Consider the following 27,847-nt stretch of genomic DNA (forward strand, 5'->3'; position numbering starts at 1 on the left):
AGTGCCAACTTCACAGCTGAGCCTGTGCTTATAATTATGGAAGATGCAGTCGTACTGACTCCCTCCAGTGATGCCCTCCAAGAGGTTCATAAACCCCCTTCAGTGGTGAACAAATGTCTGTATGACAGTGGGGCAATAACTCTTGGGATTTTTGCACTCATTGATGGACCTTGATGGACCACGTACTGGGTAGGGATACGGTACCCATCAAGTTCCTCCCATTTTTTGAATATACAGGTAGAAAAAATCTGGATGGTTTCATAGATACCAGCTGTATGCTCTCACCGAGCAAACAGTGTTTGGAGGATGGCATCAGAGACCTCTGTCAATAGCGGGTTTGCTCACCCCAAGGTGGTGAGCCACTGACCAGTAGGAGTTAGGGGCAACCAGGCTCACAGAGTGACAGTCTATTTGACTTGAACATGGACAGGGATTCCTGAAATATCATGCAAGGATGGCAAAAGCTCAAAGATGGTGGCAGCTTACAGTCAAGGCCACCAATGGAGTCTCTTCTGCATTAGAAAGCTGAGTATCCAGTGGTTTTTTTGTGTCCCATATTCCAGGGATGAGATAGGCCTGCCAGTATCAGCTTTTCTGGTTTAAGTCTCCAGCTGACTGCAGGCAAAACTACTGTGACGGCAAAGATGCCTAGAAAGTCATATTGCTCCATTCCTTCAGGGTTGGGAAGGTGGGTTGGGAAGGTTGAAGAAAACAGGTATCAGAAAATTGAAATTACAAAAGTCAGATTAGTTTAGTATTTGAAGAATCTTACCCTGGAAAGTGCAACAGTGCAACACCATTGTTGGTCAAATTCTTCTTTGCTCTAGACAAGAGTAAATTTGGAATAACCCACCCATCAGAAATGTCAGTACCATATGAAATTCATGTACAGAGGTTGTTAAACTGAAATCTCTGCAAAGAGCTCAGAACACAGCAAGTATTTTATGCTACAGAGGATGCTGTAGAAAGATAATTGAGTACATGAAACAGTGGAATGAGTTTCTGAGGGCACTTAGCTCATCATAGGTTGATTACTTCTACTGTTTCTGTCTTGGTGAAATTCTGTTTGCGTTACACTAAAATAAAGCATCAGAGCCCCACAAAGACAAAATAGTCTTCAGAGTATCTTCTGATTGCTTGTTTCAGGTAATTTGTCCTGAATACAAAGATCATGAACTGCCCCAAAATAAGATGAGATTGAAACTCGCTTGATGAACTGTAATACCAAGACTTTTCCCTTCTTTTTAAACATTGGAGAGTGAAGATTCAACTCCCTAATTAAACAGATTTTTATATGAGTGAGTGCTTATTGCACTTCAGTGCATAAGCATACCTGACAATTGTGATAGGAAAATCAATAATTTTTTTATCAATAGGGGAAAAAATGTACCATAACAAAATATTCTGAGTTTGAGATATACCTTGTGGGAAACTCCATGAACTCTGACTGTATGCAAAGGACTATGTTGCCATTAGCAAATCTAATATATACAGATATATCTGGGAGTTGCTTAAAAAACACCCACAAAATGTTCTGTACATAAACAATTAATAAACCAGGAGCTTAGTTATTAAGCCTCACACATATTCATTCTTGAATGGCAAGGGATTTTTTCATGTTGGATATCCAGCATTCTTTGTCTGACGAATAAATGTGGTGAATCATGTAGTGATGCTCTGTGTGTCATTCTATTAATCCTCTGATATTTTCCCTCCTTTTTCAGCAGGATAAACCCACAATGACATTCCTTGGCAGGTAGACTTATGTGTTTTTAAGGCCTGCATTTTCCTAGTATTGTCATTTAAAAAGCCACAGATTTCTGCCCTTAGAATGTTAGGTGACATGATTTTATTACCAGTATGCTTTTTAGTTTAATTGACGTGTTTTATCAGCCACATATGTTGGAGCCATCTGTTTATATTTTTCTTTTATTACCAGAACTAAAAATATAGCCATAGTAAATCCTCATTTTAGCTGAGTTTAAATACTATTTCCTCAATATAGAGTAACAAACAATTTCCATTAACCACATGGCTGGCAAGGTGACTTAGTCTCTGACAGGTCTTTGTTAGAAACAAGATAATTTTTGGCCCACTATTTATTGCCTCTAAAACTATTAGAGGCTTTTCATTTGCAGTACTGAATATTTTCTACGTATCTCATTTTCTTAGTGACAGTTTTATTTTTGGTTCTTCTTTGGCTTCTGCCCTACCAGAGTTTCCTATGCCTTGCATTTCAGTGCTTGGTAACTGTGTAAGGCTGGCCCGTATCGGTCTGCAGAGACAGACCAATCATCAACAATTTGGGAAACTGCAAGCCATTTTTTTCTATTAATGCATATTCTCTGCACTTTTCACAAAGGGCATCTTTACCAGAGGCAATTCTTAGCAAAATGTGTGCTGAAAAATCCCATGGTGTAGAGCAGCAACGAATCCCTAAAATAAAGACGTGAATTGCTGTTTTGTTGTCACTTTGCACAAATAAACAAAATGGGCAATATGAACCTGATGCCTTCTACTGTGCTGCATAGGTATAGAATAAACTTGTCTAAGTCACCTTTCTTGCACAATGGGGGTGTGTGATTACTTGTACAAGTGTTATCTTTGGGACACAGAAACAGCTGAGAGGGCTTCACTGTGCTGTTTCTCATGAGTTTCCTGCCATCTCAGGAGTCGCTCACTGGTAGAGCAGAACCAGTACGTCTTCTCTTTGGTCTCCTCTCTGCATATCTAGGGTCCAGGTAGTAAAGCTAAATCATCATTTCTGCTTGTATTTCAGAAGAAGTTCTTCATAGTTTCAAGAGAGATCTTTCTTCTTCTTCTAAGGGGATTGAGTGCACCCTCAGTAAGTTTGCAGATGACACCAAACTGGGTGGGAGTGTTGATCTGCTTGAGGGTCAGAAGGCTCTACAGAGGTATCTGGACAGGTTGGATCAATGGGCCAAGGCCAATGGGATGAGGTTTAATAAGGCCAAGTGCTGGGTCCTGCATTTCAGTCACAACAACCCCAGGCAACGCTACAGGCTTGGGGAAGAGTGGCTGGAAAGCTGCCCAGCAGAAAAGGACCTGGGGGTGTTGGTGGACAGCCGGCTGAACATGAGCCAGCAGTGTGCCCAGGTGGCCAAGAAGGCCAACGGCATCCTGGCCTGTATCAGGAATAGCATGGCCAGCAGGAGTAGGGCAGTGATGGTGCCTCTGTTCTGAGCACTGGTGAGGCCTCACCTCGAGTACTGTGTTCAGTTCTGGGCCCCTCACTACAGGAAGGACATTGAGCTGCTGGAGCGTGTCCAGAGGAGAGCTACCAAGCTGGTGAGGGGTCTAGAGAACAAGTCATATGAGGAGAGGCTGAGGGAACTGGGCATGTTTAGTTTGGAGAAGAGGAGGCTCAGGGGGGACCTCATTGCCCTCTACAACTACCTGAAAGGAGGTTGTAGAGGGGTGGGTGTTGGCCTCTTCTCCCAAGGAAATAATGACAGGACCAGAGGAAATGGTCTGAAGTTGCATCAGGGGAGGTTTAGATTAGATATTAGGAAGAATTACTTTACTGAGAGAGTGGTCAGGCACTGGAACAGCCTGCCCAGGGAGGTGGTGGAGTCGCCATCCCTGGAGGTATTTAAGGAACGTGTAGACATAGCACTTCAGGGCATGCTCTAGTGCCTGAGATTGTTGGTTTGTGTCTGTTTGTTTATGTCTGTTTGTTTATGTCTGTTTATTTGGTGGGGGTTTTTTTGGGTGATTTTTTTTTTGTTTTTGTTTTTGTTTTGTTTTTGGTTTTTCTTGTGGTTGGACTCAATGATCTCAAAGATCCCTTCCAACCATGAAGATTCTGTGATCTCCCTGACAAGTGGAATGCCATACTTATGAGAATGTTTTGTTGTAAAAATAGATGAATAACATAAAGGTCTTGATTCAACTAGTTCTTGGGTAATTTGTAGTCGTGGTAAAGAGGCTGTGGCAGCAAGGTGTCAAAATATTAACTATTTGGTCATAGTCTTGCTTACAAAGAATACAGTCTGTGTATATAAAATAAATTGTGAAAGCAAAATGTTCAAGCCTCTCCATTCCGCTTTCATACAAACAGGACAGGAAGGAGCAGAACTTGGAAGATGTCAAGTAGACCCTCTCTGTAAAGTGGACAATGGAATTGAGATGTCTAAACATGACTATCAGAGTCTCTTAACAAAAAGGGACTCCATACCACAATATAAATGCAAGGATTGTTAAGAGAAATGAACAGTATTTTATGAAATTTCGCTTTGTAGTAATTGGTGTATATAGTTCTAGTCTGAAATCTCTCTGTTTTCTCTTTTCAAAGCCTCATTTAAAGTAAAAATTGAGCTTCCTTTCTTTTTGATTGTTTCATCTGGCTTAAATTTTGAGGATGTTAGTGAGATGAGTGGGGTGAGAAGATATATGTTGTCCTGCAGAATCATATTTTTTGAGTCTGAATTAATTTCTTATAATATTAATAGTTTATAGATGATATCTTCTAAAGAAGGTGGATAATTTATAACAGTAATAAAATCGTATTTCATTTAAAAACTTTGCAAAACTGATTCAAGATTAAAAACAATGTGAAAGATGAAAATACATATGTTTCTATTTTTGTTCTTTTTTTATTTGTAACACATCCTATGTACTCCCACAGTATATGGTATAAACAAACATTTTCTTCACAAGGATTGATTTTGATTAGTTTAGTTATATAGACAAATGTGCCAACACCTGTAGGCTCTTCTGTCATTCTTTGTGCATCAGCTTACACCCTATATATATATAATTCATAAAACACCCTATATAGAATCAAGATTAATGACTAGCTCCTTTCTGTATCAAGTCTTTGAGGACATTCTCTGTTTTCCAGGTACAATCATTATTTCCTACAGTTATGTTTTTCTGTTTTACTGGAGGCAAATAGTCTTACATGGTGGTAGGTGAGATGGATTTGGCTTTGCTCTGTTGAGTTACGTCACTCATTTTATGTGTATCCTGCCAATCAAGCAGCAAGGTGGGGTGGTTTAATATTGAACTTTCCAGCAAAATTAGCAAGTTTTCTAGAAGCTAATCAAACAGTGATTTATCCTGGTAAGATTATTGAAATAAAGGCTATAAGAAATGAAAGCTATCTTTCTGATAAGACCTTATTATGTTCCTTCTAATATTAATAGTGTTCTTTACATAATCTGAAGAGAGAATAATGAAGGAAACATGAGGCTTCATAAGCTTTAACTTCTACTTTTTTCTCTGTTGAAGGGCAGCACTTCATAAAACTGTGAAAAATTCTGCATTCCAAATATATTCAATCAATACAACAAATGTATTTATACAATATGTATAACAGGCAACTATATCTCAGTTTGCAAAGTATTCTAACTTGGAGTGCTTTTGATGCTATTGTAAATACTTATGTCTTGAATCAGAAAGAGTTGTAGAACCAATTCGGTTTTTCAAAAACATTGAAAACTACAGTGGAAAGTTTCCTCCTAACTGTTTTTAGTGCTCAGGTTAACTATAACACTAGATAAAGCTGAGGTTTGAGGTATTGATAGTACAAAAATATTTCCTCACATAATTGCATGAATGAATGTTGCAAAAATTGTTAAAAGTGATTTTGGGGGAAAACAGAGAGGCAGATGTCTAATCCTGTGATTTCAGTCTTTGTGTTTAGATTTTGTTTTGTGTTGAAACACAAAGTTGTTTTGAAATAAATATAGAATATTTATATTCTATAAATATGGTGATGGTGACTCAGCCACTTCCCTGGGCAGCCTGCTCCAATGCTTGACAACCCTTTTTGTGAAGAACTTTTTCCTACTATCCAATCTAAACCTCCTCTGGTGCAACTTCGGGCCATTTTCTCTTCTCCTATTGCTTACTACTTAGATGAAGAGATGGACCCCCACCTCTCTACAGCCTCCTTTCAGGTAGTTGTAGAGAGCGACAAGGTCTCCCCTCAGCCTCCTTTTCTCCAATTTGAATTGCATATCATTTTCTGGCAGTGATGGTTAGAGAGAAACAAAGTTTGTGGAGAAATGAAATCTTTTGTGACTGTTTCATGAAAAAAAGCAGACAAGATGTTGGGCATTCTGACTCTTCTTTAGGCCTTAAAATAGAAATAGATATCTTCAGGCAATGTACAATTCAAGAATAATTGTTTAGACATTAACTTATCTAGGTTAATCAATTAGAAGATTTAAGAGCAAAGATTAGCACCACTGGCAGGAGGGAGCGGGAAAGGGTTGTAACACTTCACAGAGCCTATATATTGCTCCATATGAAAAGAACACACAGACTCAGGAAAGGTGTGCATCACTCAGCCATCAAAGTGAAAACATTTTTCAGGAAGCAGCTGATCCATCTCTGAGATCATACCCCTTGAGGGGCACCTGTGAAATACATTCAAATGACAAATTGAAGGATTAAAAGTCATAACTCTATTCACTACTGAAAATCCTGGACTCTGAGAAAGCATTAATTTTAAGGCATATTACAGCTCTTTCTACAAATCTTTTCCTGCTTGGTTTCTTGCTGTTCCATATTTGATTATTCTTTCTCTCTCCCTTTTATTCCCATAAAACTCTGTACGTGTTAAAAACAGGTTAATGACATTATACCTATCTCCTTTCTAATGACCTTCTCTCTACAGGTACTGATTACACCTTTCTTTCAAACCAAGTGGTTACACAATTAAATTGAACTCAAACCAGTTTTTCCCAACTAGGGTGAAAGTTGTTTAGCTTAGAAGGATGTTACTGACTGAGGTTTGGTGTTACTTGAAAGTCTGCCTGCTCTATACCAGTTGCCAAACAAAGTCTATTATGTCTCCCTACAAGTCTCATTTGACTTTTCAGGAGGTTTGGTTTATTTTATTTTATTTTATTTTATTTTATTTTATTTTATTTGCTAAAAGGATTAAATGAGATTCATAAAATTTGCAAACATTTCCCAGTGAACTAAATCTACATTCTCTGGTAAATATAATGTTAGAATAAAAAGCAAAATAACTCAGATCTGCTTATGAATTCATAAGCCTGTCACATTGATATTTCTCAATTTTTCCCTAATAGATCAGACAATTTTGATTATAGCAAGGATTCAGGAATTTTTCAGTTACACATTATTTCCAGCCATCTTGATTGTGAAGCGTCTCTTACAGTTGTCTTCAGCAAGAAGAGGGGATATAACTCTGTTCTTTAGGTTTTAAGAAATGAAGGGGGAATTGATTTGTAGTCACTGTCAGAGCCCTATTGAATCGGAATGATCTAAGAGGAGGCACTTGTAAATTTATGAGACCCTCAGTTTTGTTAGCAGTACCTGTGTCAGGCTTCGCCTAACATGGTTGATCCCTTCTTTGTGGCTTGTGGGACAGCACAGTCAGTGTGGAAAAGAGCACAGATCAAGAATATGATGCAAAGATACTAATTTAAGAAAAAACATGCCAAACCCCCCCCCCCCCCCCCCATGTTATTCTTTGGACTTGCTAGTGGTTTAAGTTCTTTATTTAATGAATTTTATTTATGTTGTGCTAATGACTGGATGCCTCCTGAATATCTCTTCCTTTTCTTCTTAAACCAGATTCCTGTGCTTCTCAACCTGAGTAAAGATCCAGATGTTAACTTGCCTATGAAACCATTAATCTTCTCATTGGCCATGGGTGCGTGCCTTGGAGGTAAGTGTTTATCTGAGAAAGCTGACAAAAGGTAATAGGTACGCAATTGTGGCATCTATAAACTGGCACAATAAGTTCAATGATTTTATTATGCAAAGCAGAGGGAGGGCCTTATCCAGCTTCTTTGGACTTCAAAGGACTCCTGGATAAGGATTCCAGCCTCTCTCTGCTGCTACAATATGATTTTTGCAGTCTGTGTTTGAAGACCATATCTGCATAAAGTACAGACTCACAAAGAAGCAGTCCAGATGGTGCTTATAGGGTTCTGATCTCTTGTGAGAGAAAATACAAAGATACATTTAGCTTTCAGAACAGAGACCCATAATTCTTTGTTGAAAAGATGCAGAAAATGTATAATAGCTGAGATCTGAAGGCTTGATTCAAAGTCTACTGAAGTCACAGGGAGGTTTTCTGGCTGGCTCACAGAAATGGTTTGAGTATCCATTTGCGACCTATTTTGCACTTCTTAGTCTAAGGAAAGTCTTTTTGAAGTCTTTGGGAAATGTACGTCTAATAATGAAAGCTAATAGCCATTCTTTTAGAACCCATCTTGGTGTTAACTGGGATTTCTTGTATTGTCAGTGCATTAGGACAAAACAAGCAGATGATTTCATAACTTTTTTTTTTTTTAAACTGAAAGTGTACCATGTATCTGTTGAAGACCCAGGATTTCCTCTCTATTTGTTATAGCAATAAAGGAGAATAGCCATTTGGTAGTTTTTAAGTTAATGTTTTTTACTACTGAGAGTTTTAATGCTAATTACATTGTATTGGGCTGTGTTTTATATTTAGGTAGTTCATTTAAATAAAGTTACAATCGATAAAACGGTGTTCTGCAGTGAATCTAGCCCTTTTGCCCCTCCAAATAGTTTCCTTGACTTTACAGGGATTAAAACTAAAACCAGTTTTGTGTGTAATACAAGTTCTGGTTTGTTTATATAGCTAAGTGATTGCTGGTACAAGTGACCTTAATACCTGACAAAGATTATAATGATGTAATTTACCTAATGAATTTTAAGAGCATGTTGCAAAGGCAGGACAATTTGTAACAAAAACCAGTTATTAATTTGAAGAATATCTTTTTATACTCTTCATTACTCGTCATTATATTGTGACTTTAATCTTTTCCTCTTTAAAACCAGTGATTTGAGTAATCCGCATGTCTTTATATAGATGTTTGCCATAAAAATATCACCTTTTTTCTCAATTTGCTAATTATCGAACATACTCCGATTTCATTAAACTTTCTGACTAAAAAAACCAAAAAAACATAAGGAATATAAAGTTGGTCAGATTACACTAACATATTCTGAGTGGGAGGCACTTCACCAGCCTTGGAGCCTTTACAAATCTCAACTGATTTTCCTGAAGTATCAGTTATCATCTTAACCCAAATTCCATTAATTTGATTTGTTGAAGGACTGTTGGGATTTTAACAGAGACTTCTGTGTGTATGCAGTATGAGACAAAAGTAAAAATATAAACAATACAATGGGAATTATTTGAATTAAAGCCCTAGAGATCCATAGGAAGTGCCCAGGCATTCAGATACAGACTCCATACAAATATTTGAATAAAAATTTAGATCATTATCATTAGCAGAAGCCTGAACACTCCAGACTGTGCTCTGTTAATGTAAAGCTGAGCATATGCTGAGTTATACTAGCAAAGGTCTCATAGAGGTGTTAGCCTGATAAGTAATATGTTTCCAACTTTCCCATGTCAAAACTAAAAGCTAATGGACAGCAGCTTATTGTTAGGGGATTAAAAGTGTGGAAAAGCTTTTGCTTTAAAAGATTTCATAACCCTCAAAAGTGGGGAAAAAGGGGATTTTTTTTTTTAAAAAAAAAAAAAAGAAAGCGTTGCTGGCCTTTAAAAACTATTTCCAAAAGAAAAGTCTTATCAGCATTGAAGTGGTGTGAAGGATTCCTCAAGATAGGCTAAACCCATTGTGAAAGGGGTAGATGACAATTATATCTTTACTGTATGCTGTTTAAGGCAAAAGATTGGATCTTGTCACTGCTCATGCAACCAATGGAACGTGGCAAACAAGACATTTTGTAGAAGAGTCTGATGAAATAATACACTATAACTATGCATTTCAGGGTTAGTTGTTTGCTACATAATGCAGAGCTTCAATTTTGGTAATTTGATAGAATTTCTGGGATTTGTGGTAAACATTGCTGTGTTCTTATGTGTCTGTGAAGGGAGCTTCAGTACTTGTGCCTGTCTTGGAAAATGATGTGCAATATTTTGTCCTGAAAAATTTTCAGTGGGTGCAACTGCTTTTTTTCTACTGTCACAAAGTGCACAGGCAGCTATGGGTTTGGAAGCTGATAAGAAAAGACAGTCATTTTCCTTCAGTGCTTTAGCTGTTGTCCTGGAAATGAAAGAAGGATTGAGTCAGTCCCAAGCAAGATTAAGAGACCTTTGCCAGTATAACTGCCACTTTGTTGTCATCTTCAGCAACATCCCGCTGAAGAGAGCTAGAGCGGCTGCTATTAAATTTCTGTCTTTCATGGCATTGGGCTCAGACATAAGGAATAACTGAATACCACATAGATGCTCCTTGCTCTGTAAAATGCATCTCTGAAGGTGAGAAAGGGTGAAAAATCTGTCTCTTACTCAAGGAAGCCAAAGACAGTGATGGTCATGGGCAGTTCGTTGTGAGATGGTCACAATTTTGAAATCTTTGGCCCTTCCTTGGAGCCTGCCAGTTGTTTTCTGGCAGAAGCTTTCTTTCTCAGGTCAGGTCAATCTTGGTTAAGAAATAAACGTGGCAATTTTTGAGGGGATCTGGCTCTTGAAGTTTAGGTTTATATTTGTCCCAGATATCTTTAAGAACTTAAGTTGTAAGTTAGGAGTCTGGCTGCCTCAGGTTCCTGCTTTATGCTGGGGATTACTGGCATATTCAGGAGGCAGATGTTTATTCATCCACTGCAAGTACCAGGCTCTCTCTGCAGAGGACATCGGAGCCCCTCATATGCACAACTTCAGTAGCTGAGAGGGGTACTCAAAGACAGGTCAAATGAATTCAAACCTTGGGGTCATTTGGTTTTTCAATTCTTCTGAACGTTGAACGACCATATTATTTCATCCCTGGTTGGGCATCAATGGTCAGGCTGACCAAGTAGCTGGAAAAATTGTATTGCTCATGTGTTTTTTTTATGTACTATCTGCCAGCATTTCAATTGTATTTTGACCATGAAGGAAAAGAAAACAGAAAATTTAAAAGGACCTAAAGGAAACAAACAAGGAAGTAAATTCGCTTGTTTTCTGTGGTGTTCTGACGTATCTTCATCAGTATTTCTTTTGCACAAAAGGACATTGAAAAAAAGCTTTATTTATTAATGCTTCCTATTCTAGTACATGGTGGAATTATGGCAGCTCTTGAGACTGAGCTGTATGCAGACCTTCTAATAGTGTCTAAGAAATGTTGCCCTGAATTTTTTTCAGGAAAAATGAAGATTGCTAGCTCCAGCTTTTTCAGAACAAAAGAAGCTTTAATCGCACTGCTTCTATTAGTTCATAAGTTTTAAAATAACATTAAATATGAATTCAGCTCAATTTCAACTCAATTTGAATAAGCGCACAGTCAGAAATCCACCTGTTAATACTGTTCAATTGTGTAGAACGAGATTGTTTACTGAGCTGAAGAGGTTATAGCTAAGATATTATTTGAAGGGTTTTTATACATATGACATTTAAAGAGCTGGCATTTATTTGTCTTTTTATCTCTTTCTTTTTTTTTCAAGATTTATAAAAAATATGTTTTTAAAAAAGAAGGAAAAAAAAACCGAAGAGAAAAAAGGAGCTTCATATTTGAAAGTCCTTACCTTCTGAGTTCTCAGTTGCTAGCATAGAAAAGTGCAAAAAGTATTTCTCAGTTGCAATGACTATTGCTGTGGTCGGAAGTGGATATTTTCTACAGTGTATAGATTTGCACTGTTTGTCTTCTCTGTATATTTTCCTGGAGGACAACACCTGAAAGTCATCATTGTCACAATCCTGCAGAAAGAGGCAATCTCTAGGATGCATACAGCTGTGTTATTCTGGCTACACAATCTTGGTTGTAGGCACTATTTCAAGAAAGGAAGTAGGAGCAGGGGGCTGCTGGCACTTTTCTTCTAACCTTCCAGGGTCAAAACTCAGGTGTGAATAAAATCCACTATCCACAGGACGTTGTTCTAATTACAGCTATTAAAGGAGTGCAACCCACAGTGTAGCTAAACAGTAGGCTTTCTATCAGTGGCTCAATGCTATAGCTATTCTATCTCTTGGCACTGCTGCCCCCCCCCCGCCCCTTATGTCCCTGATGCAGATGGGGCCTTGCACAGTGGAGTACCACTGATTTATTATTCCTACTGACTCTGCTCAATAAAATCCTAAACTAGTTTTAAAGCTTCAGACATGCTGAAGGTATAAACCTAGAAATATTGTTTATATTACTAAACCAACCCTCCTTCTTTGCAATATGAGGGAAAAATGATAGCCTTCAATAAAACATAAAATGTATTAAAATACATAATAACTAATATTATGAAAAAAACACAACTGTAGATCCTTTTAGGTTCTTTTATAGTTACAATAGATCACATTTATATAACACTTTTCAGTTTGAAAGAATCAAAAAGTCTATCAAGAACTGAATTTATGGTGTAAAAATATAGCAGTTATTTAAGAGAAGCACTATTCAGTTTTGGTTTTGAACTCAATTGTTATATACAATGTGTAATTGAAATGCAGGAATTTTTTTTAAAGGAGAACATACCTACCTGACTTGATTTTAATCAGAACACTGGAAGTTCCTGTCGTTTCTAAAGGAGTCTTTTAGTGATGAGAAATCCTGGGGCTCAGTTTTATGTCTTGTGGGTTAGACAGCTCTGATTTAGATAAGTATTTTGTCTATGGATATAAAACTCATAATCCAAATCAAAGGGTGATATTGTAGGGAATGAGAGTGACTTGAGATCTTTCAAAAGGAAAAGGTTGTTACTGCTCTTGACTTTGAAGGGCTGGCAAAACAAATAGGAAATTTAGGAAATATCTCACAGGTTTTCTTTAAAGACCTGAGTGCAGTCTTTAGCAGTATTATGCCTCTGAACTGTACAGATCTAGAAGCAAAATACAGCAGATATTTTGTATGTCTTACACTAATATCTAATTTACTTTCTGAGTATCCTTTGCATTGTTTCTATGATGTTTACAATGATGGAAATGAGTAACATGGACTTAAACTGTGGTTGCTGTCCATTAAATGGCAGTACTACTTGCTTGTTCTTAATGAAGAACTCATTCAGGTGTTAATTGAAAGTTTCAAGTTTTGTTGTAGCATGAAGAACAGCACCGTTGGATAGCCACAAAGAGTCTTTTCTTTATATTGATGTTTGAGTGACCAAACCGTCCACTTGCTGTTTTCTGGAACAGCCAGAATCTGTAACCTTCTATAAAAATCCAGCTGCTGGTTTCCTTAGTTGTTTCATGACATTCAAGCTCTGAACCCTCTTCATACTTTTTCGGTATGAAGTTCTTAAAGCCCAGCAGCGTTGTAAAGTCCTTGGTGTGAAAGCCAGGCTCGTTAGCAGAGTCCCTGCAGCTAAAAGAGATTCTCTAATCTAAGACTACGGAAGATAATCCTCTGTGGTATAGAAGATATACAGAAGAAAGTTGTGAATGTAAAATGTAAAAGCAGAGAAAATTGAGTGTGTACATTTGACAGACATACCTTTGTGCGTATTAAGGCAATATCAGAGGCCTGCTTGTCTTTTAGACACTGAGTTAATGTGGAAAAAAAACCCATATTGAACCTACTCAATTGTTCTCAGCAAGGACATTTTTCTAAGCTTCAAAAGAGCTACCTTGGCAGACATGCATATATAGATGTATGTATGTTATTAAGGGTGAAATATGAAGTATATGGGATAAAGGATGCTGTTTCAACTGTACTGATGAAGATTTACAGTTTGGACAGTAAATCTTAGATTTTAAAATGGAAAGGAAGAGAGCTATGTGTAATATGTAGAATTCTATTCTAATTTACATTGATTTAGAAAAAGAATTTTTACCAAACATCAAGATCACTTGATTATAATGCTTGCATTACTGATGAATTTGAAATGCTTGTATTAACAGTTTTCAATTTGTGTAAAATAACTGCATGCTATGAAGTTCTGCACATTGGAGATAGGATAATGATCAGAGATGACATCGGAGGCTTGTAGGAAACATATGTGGAGTTTTGTTTAATTTCATTTACTTGCTTTGTGCAATTGTTTATCATAAATTACAGAAGATTCTTTCTAGAAGCCTTGGCCACTCCTATTTTCAGAGTAATATAGAGTATTCAAACTCATTATGCTGTACTGGTGAGTTGCTGCAATATGAGAATACAGAGTCTGCAAAGCCATCATCAGAAGAGGTATATTTAGTTAGAAGGTAGCGCTTGGACTGTCTGACAGAACAAGACAGGGAAGCTATAGAAAGCTTCAAAATGCTTAAGTGCCGAATATTGTACTGCACTATCTACTTTCCTTCCTCTGTAGACACTTTCCAGACAATACCTCCTTTTTCTGCACCTTGAGTGGTGCAGCAGAGGAGGAAAAAAATCTGTCTGCAGTATTCATATTGATTTATATTGATGAATCTGGCATTCTATATGACACTAAAGAAAGTTATAATTATGCCCTAGATAATATTTATATATATATTAATATATATAAATAGCTAGCACAGTTGTGGTTAGCACACGTAAACTAAAGAGGGGTACTAGCAGGAGTTGTGAAACTGTTTTAAACAAGGCACTTGAACCATAGCAAAACATAATAAGCAGGCTCCAATCAAAAGTCAATTTGATTAAAGTCAGAATCTAAAGCAGTCAGAATTTAAAGCAGCTGGATATTCTAAAATGCCTACTTGAATATGTGTTTTGGGGCATGAGAGAATAGTGTGTCAGAGTACACTGCTGACACTATCCCTCATTATACCAGTTCGCTTTACTCTTGTACTGGGTAAGTTGACTTCAAGGAGAGAGGTGACTTAATGATCACCTCGCGTTTTGTGTCTCTTCTTTTATAGATGCCTGGATTTGAAAGAAGCTTATGGATTTCTCTAAGCTGTTACAGTAACAAGTGCAGGATGTTCAGCAACCTGCCTTATTTATTTCATATTTCTGGTAGAAAAGTGACAAATTTAAATTTTACCTTTTCCTTTCATAGCAAGAAGAAAGCAATAAGCCTTTAATAATGCAATACTTACAGTAACTGTCCTGCTGGTGGTACGATAGTGGTAATAAAAAATGGTAAAGTTCACCTGATTAAAATTGTTGAATTGAATGCAGTTCAATGAACTTTTTGGCTAAGTTAACTCAAAATTTTGATTCAGAGTCTTTTTTTTTTTTTCTTTTCTTTGTGCAGAAACATCCCATTCAAAATGTTTCCAAATCAGTAAAATAGAAAAATATTGATATCATGCAACTGCAATCTGTAACTTATAACAATGTTGAATGAGTTTATGCATACCTTTTCCCCCTTACTGCCTGTGACTTGAGGTTTCTTGTTATTTTATGGACTGTTAATGGTTTAATTGGCCTTGATTCTGTAGCTCTTTATTGACTGCAAAGTTTGATTTTCAAGGTCTTGTTAATTTTAGCACATACAAAATATTAAAAGATATTCAAGACTTGAGCATTATTAAAAAGTATTCAAGACTTGTAGACATTTAACAGATGAATATAAATGGCTTTGTTTAATGAGGCAAATCTGGATTAGTTTTGTGTGAAACATAAAATTCCTGAAAGCTATGAATCCTAGAATCATAAGACGGTATAGGTTGGAGGGGACCTTAAAGATCATCTAGTTCCAACCCCCTGCCATGTGAAGAGACACCTCCCAAAGGAAGGCTGTCTCCTTTAAGGCTAATCAAAACCATAACCAGCCAGATTTGTTACATTTTCTCAGTTTTTGCTTTAAATAGAGAAATGGAATTTGCTATGGAAAGGAAGCTGCACACGTCAGTTTAACTATATTTAATGCTGTAAAGCACATGGGAGACTGCACAGTTTTCTTTTGAAAACGGGTGGAAGCAAGGAGCTGGTTTCCTTCAAAATTTTTTCTTTGACACTATAATGGGATGGTTTGATTACAGCAAAGAAGCAGGGCTAAAAATCCTCACCCTAAAATTAATCATGATTCTGTAGCAAGCTCCTGTTTTCAGAGTGAGAACCCTTGTCTGGGACAAAGCAGTGCAAACAGCTGTGCCTGTGTCAAACTGGGCCTTGCACAGATGTTTGTCGAAGGCCAGGCAAAAGCCGTTTTCAGGGCTTGTGTTGACATGAAAACAGGGTGGTAGTCTTTTTGCTTCTGCAATAGCTAGCCAGAGATACAGGGAAGAGAAAATGCAGAAGGGCTATCATTAAGCACAGTTGTAGCTTGTTATCTACTGTCACACCTTGTGGAGGGGAAGTGGTCTATGATGCTCACAACAAAGCAAGACTTCTCTGTAAGCAACAGACTTCTAAGCTTGCTGTTGCACAAGGTACTAGCTTTCTCATATTTGAGAAAGAGACTGTTTATGAAGGCTGCTCAGGCTCGGCCAAATAGCTTTATTAGTGATAATCCCTTCTCTTTGATTTCTCAGTGCTTTGAGTAATAAACACTAATCCTGCCAGGCACTTTGAGGTGATTCTTCAGGCAAACATATTAATGCAGCAAACCCAAGGGTTAGGCTGGCTCCTGAGAGGGCAATACCAAAGGGACTCCTGAGAACTAACAGTATTTCGATATAATAGATGTACTGCTGACAACTAAAAATCAACAACTGAGAATGAGGATTAAAGTGAGAGGAAACATGTTATTGATGCAAACTCTCTCCTTTTCTTGTTATGATTCCATCCTGATTTCCCAGCCCCTTTCTTTAGTAAGCTTTATCAGTTCTCCCAACACGGATTTTCAGTGCATTGCAGACTAGAGTCACCTGGGCAAACTGTTTACTGTGGGAGAGGCTGTCTGGGCCCGAGGGATGTGCATTATGTGTGGTGTGCAGGTTCTGGGTTTGAATTTGTCAGTCTCTGAAGGAGTGATGTAGCAGAGGATGGTAACTGAACACTGGGTTGAGAAGAAGTAGCTACAAATGGAAGCAGAAGGCTGGAAGCAGGAAATGGAAAGAAATGGAAAGAAAGAAATGGAAGCAGGGCTGGTGGATACTGCAAGTATCAACTCAGATTTACCAAACCTTGTCAACATCTTCCTCCCTGTGCCTTTAAGCTAACTGGAGATGCAAAGGCATGTTTTAATGTGTGGGTTTTAGTTTCAGATCTTTCTTGATAGATCTATTCTTAACTAAATCTGTTGAATGCTTTCTTGTATTTGGAGTTGATTTCACATTCCCTAAATTTATTCAAAGTAATTTGCCTTGAGAAATATTAGAAAGATACTTTTATGCCACCTTTTCTGGACAGAAACAGTAGCAGACCATCTACTATGCTTCTGCAATGACTGTGCAAAGCTAGGGCAGGTCCAGGTTAAAACAAGTATGGTCTGTGAGGATTCCTCTGTCGTTTTCTTCTCCGTAGCCTAGGCAGCAGCAGCTCTTTAAGTGACACGTCTGTATCTTTCTATGATCACTCTTCAAAATGAGAAATTTTTTTTTTTTGGATTAAGAAAAGGTCTTTCTTGATTTCATGCTTATGAATTACTATTTGTAGTACTGACAATAACACATGCAGTCTACCAAAAATAGAAGGCAGAATAGGTATGCAGGATGAAATGTATGGCTTACCTCATACATATTACTTACTACTGATATTAGAAATATAATATTTAGTTCATTGTAATGAACCTAGTTTCTTAATAACCATCTGCCTTGTGATAAAGGATGAGTTACAGTAGGAATCATCAAAAAAAGTTGCAATAGGAGTCATCAAAATAAATTGGTTATTACAATGTTATTCTTTGATACAGTTCATGTGTGTTATTACATTTGGAGCACACAAACAAGCAGGTAAGAGTCTTTGCTATACTTTTTAAGCTTAATTATTCGTAAGATTGAAGATGAAGTCAAAATTGGGTGAAGTCCTAGAAAATGCTTATCCTTCATTTGTATTAATTGGAATAAATTTAACATGTGTAGGTTTCTACATACATTAATTTAGTCTTGGGTTTTCTGTGATTCAGAGGTCACAGTGTTGCTGTTTCACTACTGAGTTAAATGTCTGCCGTGGAGACAGATGTTCCTGGGAGGAGAAACAAAAGTTTGCCTCTGTTGTTAATTTCAGTGTAGTTCTTTTAAGCCTGCTGAGCCAATACCTAATTAAACTGCACACACGCTCCAAACAAATAGAAAAAGAAATGCTGCTCCTTTCAGATAACATTTAAGGTGACAATTTCTCCTCAAGTGAAACCTACTTGGGGAAATCAATTTACTGCTGAAGCAGAAACTCTTTCCATAATACATTATGTGAAGGCATTACTATAGCCCATGTATAGTATAGGAAGAGTGCTTGCTGTTTGGAAACCTCGACTGTATCTAGTCACAGCCATGGGACAAGTGCAGTTTCAGTCCTGTTTCTTTAATCTGAAGCCAGAGCTATATTCCTTGTCTACAGCAATATTATTCTGATGGTGATGTCTGATTGTGCTACACGTCAAGCAAAAACCTCTTATGAAATGTTTGTAGGCTGTAGACTACTGATTAGTTTTGGAATTGAAAATTCCTTAAGTGTTCCTGCCTGACTCCTTTAATAACATCAGCTATATTCATTTGTTCTGTTTTTGCATTAAGCCACATGATTTGTGTTTCAGCTTTCTCATGTCAGAGCCTACTAGGAATGCTGTTGTTCCAAGTTAAATTTCATATCTTTAAACATACATTAAAATAACTAAAATATGCTTCGAAGCAAAGGGAGGGCAAGGGAAATGAGCTGTGCAGTTCCTAATGACTAGTGCTACCCTAGACACTATTTTTTAAAGGTTTCTCATCCTCTAGTAAGGTTACTCATCTTTTCTCTCCACACCTGAAACATGTGTGTGCAAGTGTGTGATTCACTGTATATGATAAGAAGCCTAGGTCAGAAAAAGCCTTTGATGTCTCATGAGAATGTTCCACAATGCTTTTATGATCTGTACAGATATACCATTCTATTGATGTGCAGTTCTACTAACATCACCAGAGCTCCTCATAGACAGAGAAGACCTCTGCATCCAGCTCCTTTGCAATGTCAAAGCCTTAAAAACAGATCAAGTAGATCAAGCAGCTCACCCAGCATAGCTCCCAGGAGAGTAGAAAAAACAGGAATTAAAAAAAATAAAGAGACAATTAAATATATGAAATAAAATGTCTATTTGGGATTGCAGGGAGTAGAGGGGAATGCTTTTCTCATCTCACATTGTCTGCAAGATTTAATCTTCCTTCTTGTTTCATAGTGGGATTAGCTCAAGAGCTGTTTGAGGCTGCTGATGAGAAAACAAAACCAGCCTCCTGTTCTTAATAGGTGTTGTTTAGGCCACTCACCTGTGACAACAGATAACCATGATCATATCAGATCTCTACTCCAGGATGAAAATCTCAGTTTGCTGTCCATTTTGTGTTGATAATAATTGACCATCCTGGAGTAAAGAGGAATCATGTTTTCTCTTTGGATTCAATTGAAAAATCTTGGCCCCACAAGGGCTGTTTATTGAAAAGCTTTGGCTTTCATGAAATCAAATAATAAAAAAAAAATTAAAAAAACAAAACCTGAACAACTTTGCAGGGGTTTAGTTGTTTCTCAAAATTGTTCCTCTGTCCCTAGAATGACCAGTCAATAACCTGCATCTCAGTATCCACTGACACTGGTACGGCTTTGAATCCAAACTAGGATCAAAATTATCACAATCAAGCTCTTTCTCTTACCCTTTTTCTTAATAGAAAAGAAAGATCTTCCTTCCTCTAATGTTCCTTCCACATCACATCTTTTCTCTCCTTTTCCTTACTTCTGCACTCTATCTCTTCATTTTATTTTCATTTAAGAGTGTTCTATTATTTTTTAAGAATATTTTTAGAAGTCTGCTCATTTTGTGTGCACTTTCAGGTGCAGAAGGCCATATGGATACCATGTGTGAATACTTAGGGGAATAATCCTTTTGCTGTTATTCTGACCTATTCCTTAGTAAACTGATCTGTGGGTGACCTAAAATATTTACTAAGACAAAACAATTAACTGGAGCATTAATTTCCTTCTGATCTCTTTCCCTCAAAGTCAGATGAGAAGAGCCTCCACTGAGCAGTAATGATTGTTACCTTTTTTGTTCAAAATTTCAGTTAGGAATAGAATGTAGGAGTCACTGTCTCTTCCCAAGTTGTGCCTTAGATCAGAAACATTTGCTGAAGACATCTGCTTTGTGGAAGTCAAGTACACAGCATTTCTTAAGTCTGAGGCATGACTCATGGGAAGCTATAGAAAATGGATTTGTCTTTCTGAGCTCGGAATACCTGATTTCTCTACATCACCAGATTGTTGAAAATTTTGAGAAAACACAGGAATAAATTTGTTGCTGGAAAGGCTCAAGAGAAAAGAGAAGTATGTAGTTCTTCCAAGAGGATAGATACACATTATTAACATGGCATGTTATTTTCCTTTGGTGTCCCCCTCTCTTAAGAGGACCCATGTAATGTAATTTGGTGAAGTTCACCGAATAAAGTTGTGTTTGTCTATCTATTGAAGAACTATTATGGTTTTGTAAGCAAACTTTGTATCTGTGGTGATCCCTTTGCCTCAGCAGAGAGATGTGAAACAGATCAATTCCCCTCCTTTGTCCCACTTATTATGGTTTAAATTTCTGTTAAAGAAAAAAAAAGTTAGCAATTGGTTACCTTCTTTATAAAAAATACACTAATTTGTTAATGTCAAGTTTGCGTAAGGAAAAAAGGCATCCATTTTTCTTACCATCCTCTAAACTATTTCATCCTTTGTTTTCAGATCATCTGATGGCATCTTCTTGTATGTAAAACCAAAAATTAACAAGTTTGTCTGAATGAAAGTCTCTGGTGTCATTTTGACAACTGCTAGATTGGTGTTATGTTCCTTCTCTATTTTTCTGACTTATGTAGAATCAGAGGATGATACCAGGATTATCTTTCAAAGCGTGAAGCTATTTATAGGATGTGGAGATACTGTCTGCATGTTTCTTTTCAAACCTATGCAACAGAAATTGATTTTTCTTTTCTAACTAGTACATCTTAGGACATTAGTGCAGAATAAACAGATGAAGGGCAGGAAACAGAGCATGAATATAAACTGGTATTTGTTTTCTGAACTGCAGGTAATGGAACATTGATTGGAGCATCCGCGAACGTTGTTTGTGCAGGAATTGCTGAACAGCATGGTTATGGCTTCTCTTTCATGGAGTTTTTCAGGTACAATTTTAAACTTCTCACCTTAAATCTGCCTTTTTTTTTTTTTTTTTTTTTTTTGTCTGGGCAAACAATGGATCCTCCTAGAAGAAAATTTGGAGAAAGGGTCTATAAAATATGCCTGTGTTCCTAATTTGATTTTGGCCCCTGAAATGCAAGTGGAGGGCAGATCACTTTATTTTTGCATACTGTAGCTACAGTGCATAAAGGTGGTGGGAGCACAGTGGAACCCCAGGAGAAACAAAGCATCAGAGATCTCTGCTTTAGTTACCCTCAATCTTATCTTCAGCTCTGTAGTGATACTAAATTGTTGCTTTGTTGTTAAATACAGTTTAAACATAGTTTCTCATTTGCAAATTTTCATGGACATTCCACCACCAGGAGAAAGTGGGATGTCCCAGTTTAGACTGAGTAGAACTTTACTCCAGGATTCCATGAGTAAACCTATTTATCTAAAAGCAATTACCAAAAATTATTCTTTTGACCAGCTGCTTAGCAGCTATGAGTGAAAGTGTGATAAGCAGCTAGCAACAGCTCAAGTTTTTGTTTAATTAATAATTAATAATTGTTGTTTAATAATGGAAGTTCCTCTGAAGGTCATTCTTCAGCAAGTTTTTAAGGGACAAGGTGTACTTAAAGTATTTAATGTGTACAACAGTTTAGTATTTTTCTAAACGCCTCCAGTTTTTGAGACTGTGGTTGAAAGGTGTAAATGGAAACTCACAAATAGAGGACTAGACATGAAGTTAAAGTTTAAAATGTAGTTGATTTAACTAAATCATAATTACTTACTTGTTTTTCTGCGTATTTAGTGCAAAGGATACTGTTAAATGTACACCAATATTTTTTTCTCTTTTTTTCTTTATGTTGTTTATTTTAACTTCTCAGCTCTATCGGCTTTACTTTATATTGTTTGCCTCAAAGCCTTCAAACCTGAATAATTAATATGATTAATCATACCAGAGTGTCTGGACCAGGGTCAATGATAACCCTAAAAAAACCCCAATGGTCCAAACTGTTTTGCTAAAATTCTTGTTTATTTCTTCATAGTTTATTTCTTCACTCACCGTCTTCTGATTATATGTTTTAGAGAGATAGAATGCCTATCAAATCAAAGTCTTGGTTGTCAGGACCTTTGAGGCTGCAGTATAGTGTTACGTGGTACACAGTGATAGCTAACAGACTTCTTGAAAGCCAAGCCCGCGTACAAAAAAGATGGCGATACAGCAACAATGGGCTTGTGGATTGTTCTGTTCATGTTTTGCATATGTTCAGCTTGTCATCTGGGGATTTAACTTGTTTTCAGTATTAACAGTGTGTCTTCTATGTAGATTTTGTAATGAAATGTTCTTAAAAATTCCATGACACTGACTGTGTATCTAAGCAGGAACAATGATATAAAGCCTGACAGTCTTTTCAGCAGTGTTCACTGAAATGTATTCTTTGGGAAGATTGAAGACAATACATAGATGTTCTGAAATTACCTCTGTGTGTATGCTTTCAGTGGAAACAATTACTGGGGAAGGTTGTAGCTATTGTGAGCAAAGATGTGGGGACTGAATCCAGAGTGGTCACTGGAAGATAACAATGGATATTAATTAGCAGAAAGAACATAAAAGCTCACTTTTGCTGGCTTCTGAATCACCAAGCAGGCAGATCATGAGCTCCTTTATACTTTGTTTTAGGAAAATATTTATTTCAGTTGGATGTGCCCCAATTCAATATTTTCTGAGGCTTCTCCTGGCATTATGAGGTATTATATGTATCCCTTGAGGATTTTGATCTTGCTTACTTATGTTTATGAAGGTTGTCTCAAAGCATGAAGTGATTTTTCTGTGTTTTTGACCTGTTTGCTCAGGATCACTCATTAGGTTTCAAATCCCTATTCAGGGTCCTCTGTGGTGCTTCTACCAGTATAGACAGAGATTGTTACTCTCTCATCTTGCAAACCCCTGTGATTCACCAGGGAAAAATCATGGATACCATATGTGGGGACATGATGGCCCTCTGCTGCCCGTCTTTCCTAAGGTGTCTTCAGTGCAACCTGGGCTGCTATTGTTTTGTCCTTCTCAAGTGTCTCTGTGCAGGAAACTCATGACGTGTCTGTCCTGGGTGACTTCTGGGGTCCTACAGCACAGTGTGCTACTTCCCATACCCTTCCTCCCTGCCTGCATGCTAAGCCACAATTATACAACTATGTTTAAGGGGGGACTTTGCTAGAAGCAGCTTTTTTACCAGTGATGCCTTCCAAGCTCAGCCATTCAGCTTTTAACCAGCCCCAGAAATCTGAAGGCAGAAAATGAATGACTGCCACTGGATGATTCATTTGGACTATCTCAAATTCAAAGGAAAAGAAGCAATGTTAAGACAAAAGGAAAACTGAAAGTACTAGGAAGCTCAAGCTCAGAAATAGCAATTTGCTTAAAAAAAGGTCTTACATTATTGGAGTCAGTCCATCCGAATTACACTCCTTTTCCACCTTGGAAACTTTCTCATCAAGCCGTATTCATGCGTTTTAATCTTTCCTCCTGAAAAAAATCTTATACGTACCCTAATTTTTCATTATCCTTCTAGTAATTCACAAGGTAGAGCTGAACACAATATTCCAGGCACTGTCCTCTTATTTTTTTTAACAGAGAGAAGATTAAATACAAAATACAGAGCTATTTGTCTTTTTGTTGTTAATTTAGGCCATTTCAAATTCCTGTTTAATTTACTACTCACTGTTAAATCCAAGTCTATTTCTTTACTTCAGTGTGAGTATATCTGTTCCCCCTTACCCTCTAACTTCTTGTATTTTCCCTGCATGATGTATTAACACACCATCAATGGACAAAGGTAAAATGGTAATGGTATGCTATGTGATCTAGTAAGTGAATTGGAGGATGGACACAAAGCCAAATATTTAAATGGTAAAAATAGAAATAATTGTGAGTCAGTAGAGGTTGGAAAAGGAGATTGAGAGTAGTGGGTCATTTGCTGTACACGGTCAAGGGTAAACATCAGAGCAAACAAATGAGCATTATGCCTCTGGAGAGAAGAACAAATTTTTTGCTAGTCTTGACCCTGCGGAAAACATCAGATGTGTTAATAATATGAAGGTAATTGCTCAGGGACAGCATATATGAGTACACAGAAGGCAGGGACAGATAATATGCATATTATGACTTTTAGTCTAGTCATTAGAGAAACATTAAATCATAAATAAGAGCTTAACATAAAGGAAACCTCCTAATGTAGAATGGTACTATTTCTCTTGGCAAATGGCCAGATAAGTACAGCATAGTCTTGTTGTCTGAATGATTTCCAGAGGTTAACATAGTGATTTTATATCAATTAAGACTGTAGAATAATCATAACAGCTTTGTTTTTCTCAAGGAACAAGACAAAAGAAATAGCATTGCAGTTGTCTCTTCTAATATAGATGCTTTATTTCATGTTAGTTTTGTAATTTTTACTAATATATCTCTGAGTTTATTTGTTGCAATGTAGTGTTCCACTAGATTAGTCCACCCTATGGAATATGAATATGACCCACAGAAATCTTTTTGTTACCAATGAAAAATCTGTTTCCAGCTTCATAGCATAAGAAGTTCTCATAGCTGTAGGGGCTTTAATTATCTGTTTCCACTTGCTAATAACATTGCCAGCTTGATTTTAATTTTCTCTTTAAGAGAGGCATTTATAACCTCATAAAGATACATATTATTTCAAACATAAAATAAGTCATGTTCCTTCATCCTATTGTAATTCAATACCAATCACCCCTGTGTGTCTGTGATGCATGATGTGAGGAAAAAAAAGAATCTTAGATAAATGCCGAACCTATTTGACACAAAAAGAAAGTCGGTATTATGGGAAATACTCTAATTTTATTTCAAGCAAATTTTGTCTGACTGTGAATATATCATGATGCAGTATATATAGGTAAGAGAAGAATGGATTGGATAACTCTATGTAATGGGATAAGAATATGGAAGAGATTACTTGATACATGAGGAAATCAGTCTGCCCAGAGGAACAGGGTATGAGCCTAAGGACTAAATTTAGATTACAGTGGTAAGGTTATCTGAGTGTGATCCTGAAAGCATTGTGTGTATTTTCAGGTTTTGTGTTTTTCTGTCATTGCTTTCCCTTTAGATGTCATCTCAAGAGCTGAATTAATATTCTCTGTCTTCTTTGGGAGTAACAATGATTTGGAAGTGTCAAAAAATATTGGTTTCTGATAATAGCTTAGGAAAGAATTTGTTTTCATCATACAATTTGTCTTGGGAGATATTCACAGCAAAAATATTTACAGTACGATATCCCATTTATCCCTGCTTGAGAGCACTCAACCATAAAGACTGTGAAACAGTGCTTCCCGTGAGAACTGTCATTCATGCATGTGGGAGGACAACTGGATATTCTCTGCTACCCCCTGTATATCCTATTTACACAACTTATTGAAAATAACTGTTTTAAAAAAACATTGGACTTTGTAAAGCCTTATCAATGTCTCTACTTGATTATGCTTCTATGTGTTAGACAACTGTAGTCTTGTTCATTACTGCTAATTTAGTATAATTTTTCCTTATTTCTTGCTATTAACACCTCTCCATGCCAAATGTTGTTGCTGTTTTAAGGCTGATTCTGATGAGAATAATACCAGCCCTACTATTTTGGGTGTGAATTTTGGTGATGAAGACTTCAGTTGAGCAATGCGCTATCCAAACACCTGAACACAATTCAGCTGTGGGCTTTCTGATCAACTGTGCATCTCCAGAGACAGAATTTTGGGATGTTCAAAGTATCTAATGAAGATTCAATGAACTGTTGAGTAAAGGCTAAACGATTCTGATACACAAGTTAGCTCAATCTCATTTCCCGCTACTCTTCTGATCAGTAAAGAAGACTAATTGTTCGTGGGTTAAATGTTCATATTTAACATGATAACACATCTATTCTGTTCAAATAAGGGCAAATGCAACACTTGAGCAAACGTGTTAATATACAATTCCAATTTGTACCTTTTCACAACTTTTGCTTCATAAAATTTCTCTTTAAAAAGCTGGATCTTTTAGGTTTACACACAGGTTTACTACATTAGCTTGTTTTCATCTTTGTCTTGATTCTTTTAAAGGTGTAAGGAAAGGTAGTTCAGCATGTATTCATCTTTCAGTATTAGGTTCTAGGATGGGTTTGTTAAGAATGCCAGTTTTCTTTCAGCTGTCAAAGAACAATCATTGCAAGATTTTAGTTGTGAGGAGAAGAATTAGGTTTGTTACTAGAGAATTTATGAGCTCACTTGTGCACCTACTAGATGTACAGGTTATAGGAGTGATCATGTTTATAGGCTGTTCTGTTAGAAATCGCATGCAATGGATGTTGTAAATCATAAACAGTATAAAGTAATTTAACACTTCAAAACCAATCAATGAGCAGTGGGGAGAGTGGTAAATGTAATATATATCTATATTTTTCTAACATTGACCGTAACCCATTCTTGGTCACCTTTTCTAAATATCAGCTACCAGCTGAATCAATACCTAATAAGTTCCCAACAGCACTTGGAATGAAAGCAATTTTAACAGTAATGATTTCTAGATATTTTTGGCAGTGTCAGAAAGTGGATATCCTGCTCAGTTTGTACAGTTCTACTCCTATACAAACTATTCTATGCAAAGGTTTTGAAGGTATCTTGGACCGTGTCTTCCTTCATGGAAGAAAAGAGCTAAAATTCTCCTTAAATGCATCTATACTAGTTATGTCATTGGGCTGATAAAACCCGTTGGGATAGGAGTCATCTTTCAAGACTTGTATTAATCGATGGTATTCTGCAGTGTTGATCTACATTAAAAAAGTTGCCTAAGTGCACATGGAGAGCATTACATTCCAAGTTTTGTATTTAAAATACATGAAATAGATTTTTCTCTCTGCACATACTTATAGCTATATTGAGTACAGCAGGAGTCTGGCACTCCTACGCAGGTAAAGTCTGGCAAGATGAACCCTTGTCTACTTCAACAAACATTTTCTAATTTTACTTTATGTTCAGTAGAGATGGCAAGGGGAAACTAGGGAGTAAGAAGGGAAACGTTAGATTTAAGAAACTGGGAGCTCTGCTGGGGCATTCTGGAAACATGGACAGCTTTCATGCATTCCAGCATGAAAATGCTAGTCCTTTTTTCTCTATGGTGGAAAAGGCAAGGACATAACAGAAATGTCTTTTTACTTCTTGTAACAGATATTTTTCTAAAGTATTTTAAGAAATGGTAACACATTTTTAATAAATGAACGATATATTCATCTGCTTAGCTAACATCTGGCCAATATCACTGACTTTTAAAAATGTATAGGCTTAAATCTTTAAGTTCCGGTGCAGTTAATGACTATTTTCTTCTCCACTACTCTGTGGTACTCCTGTTACCAGAACACGTCACCAGGATCCATGCAAACAGAAAAAGATGTATTCCTATCGTGAACTTCGGTGTGTGTTTGGTTATAGAAAAATTCATACTTGTCTGGTTCCTGTATTGAAATGATAGTGAAGCTGCATAACTAGGAAAAAGAATAAAATTGTCATATTTTGAGTTCTGGAGAAAAACTTGAGTGTACTCAAGTGGCTTAAAGGTGCCTGGTGCAGATGTGTGGTTTCATGGTCCTTCACCCCTGGGTCCTTGTCCCTGTGTCTTCCAGTTTGAGAAATGGGTTGGAATGTGCTGCATTTCCAATCTAGCATTCCTATTTACACTTCCTTCCTATAGAAGCTGGTGGAAGGGGGAGTACGAGAAGAAAAGGTAGAGAGAGAGA

At 37.0% G+C, this 27,847-nt stretch overlaps 1 protein-coding gene across 1 annotated transcript in view; it reads left to right on the top strand.

The window, feature by feature from the left end:
- OCA2 (OCA2 melanosomal transmembrane protein) overlaps positions 1 to 27,847 on the top strand; it is a 172,384-nt gene that overhangs the window by 112,503 nt on the left and 32,034 nt on the right. The window contains exons 21-22 of the mRNA XM_074152282.1: positions 7,576 to 7,669; positions 20,965 to 21,058. Coding sequence (XP_074008383.1) covers positions 7,576 to 7,669; positions 20,965 to 21,058 — 188 coding nt within the window. The remainder of the gene's footprint in view (positions 1 to 7,575; positions 7,670 to 20,964; positions 21,059 to 27,847) is intronic.

The sequence above is a fragment of the Numenius arquata genome, chromosome 1 (genome assembly GCF_964106895.1).
Source record: "Numenius arquata chromosome 1, bNumArq3.hap1.1, whole genome shotgun sequence".
Lineage (NCBI taxonomy): Eukaryota > Metazoa > Chordata > Aves > Charadriiformes > Scolopacidae > Numenius > Numenius arquata.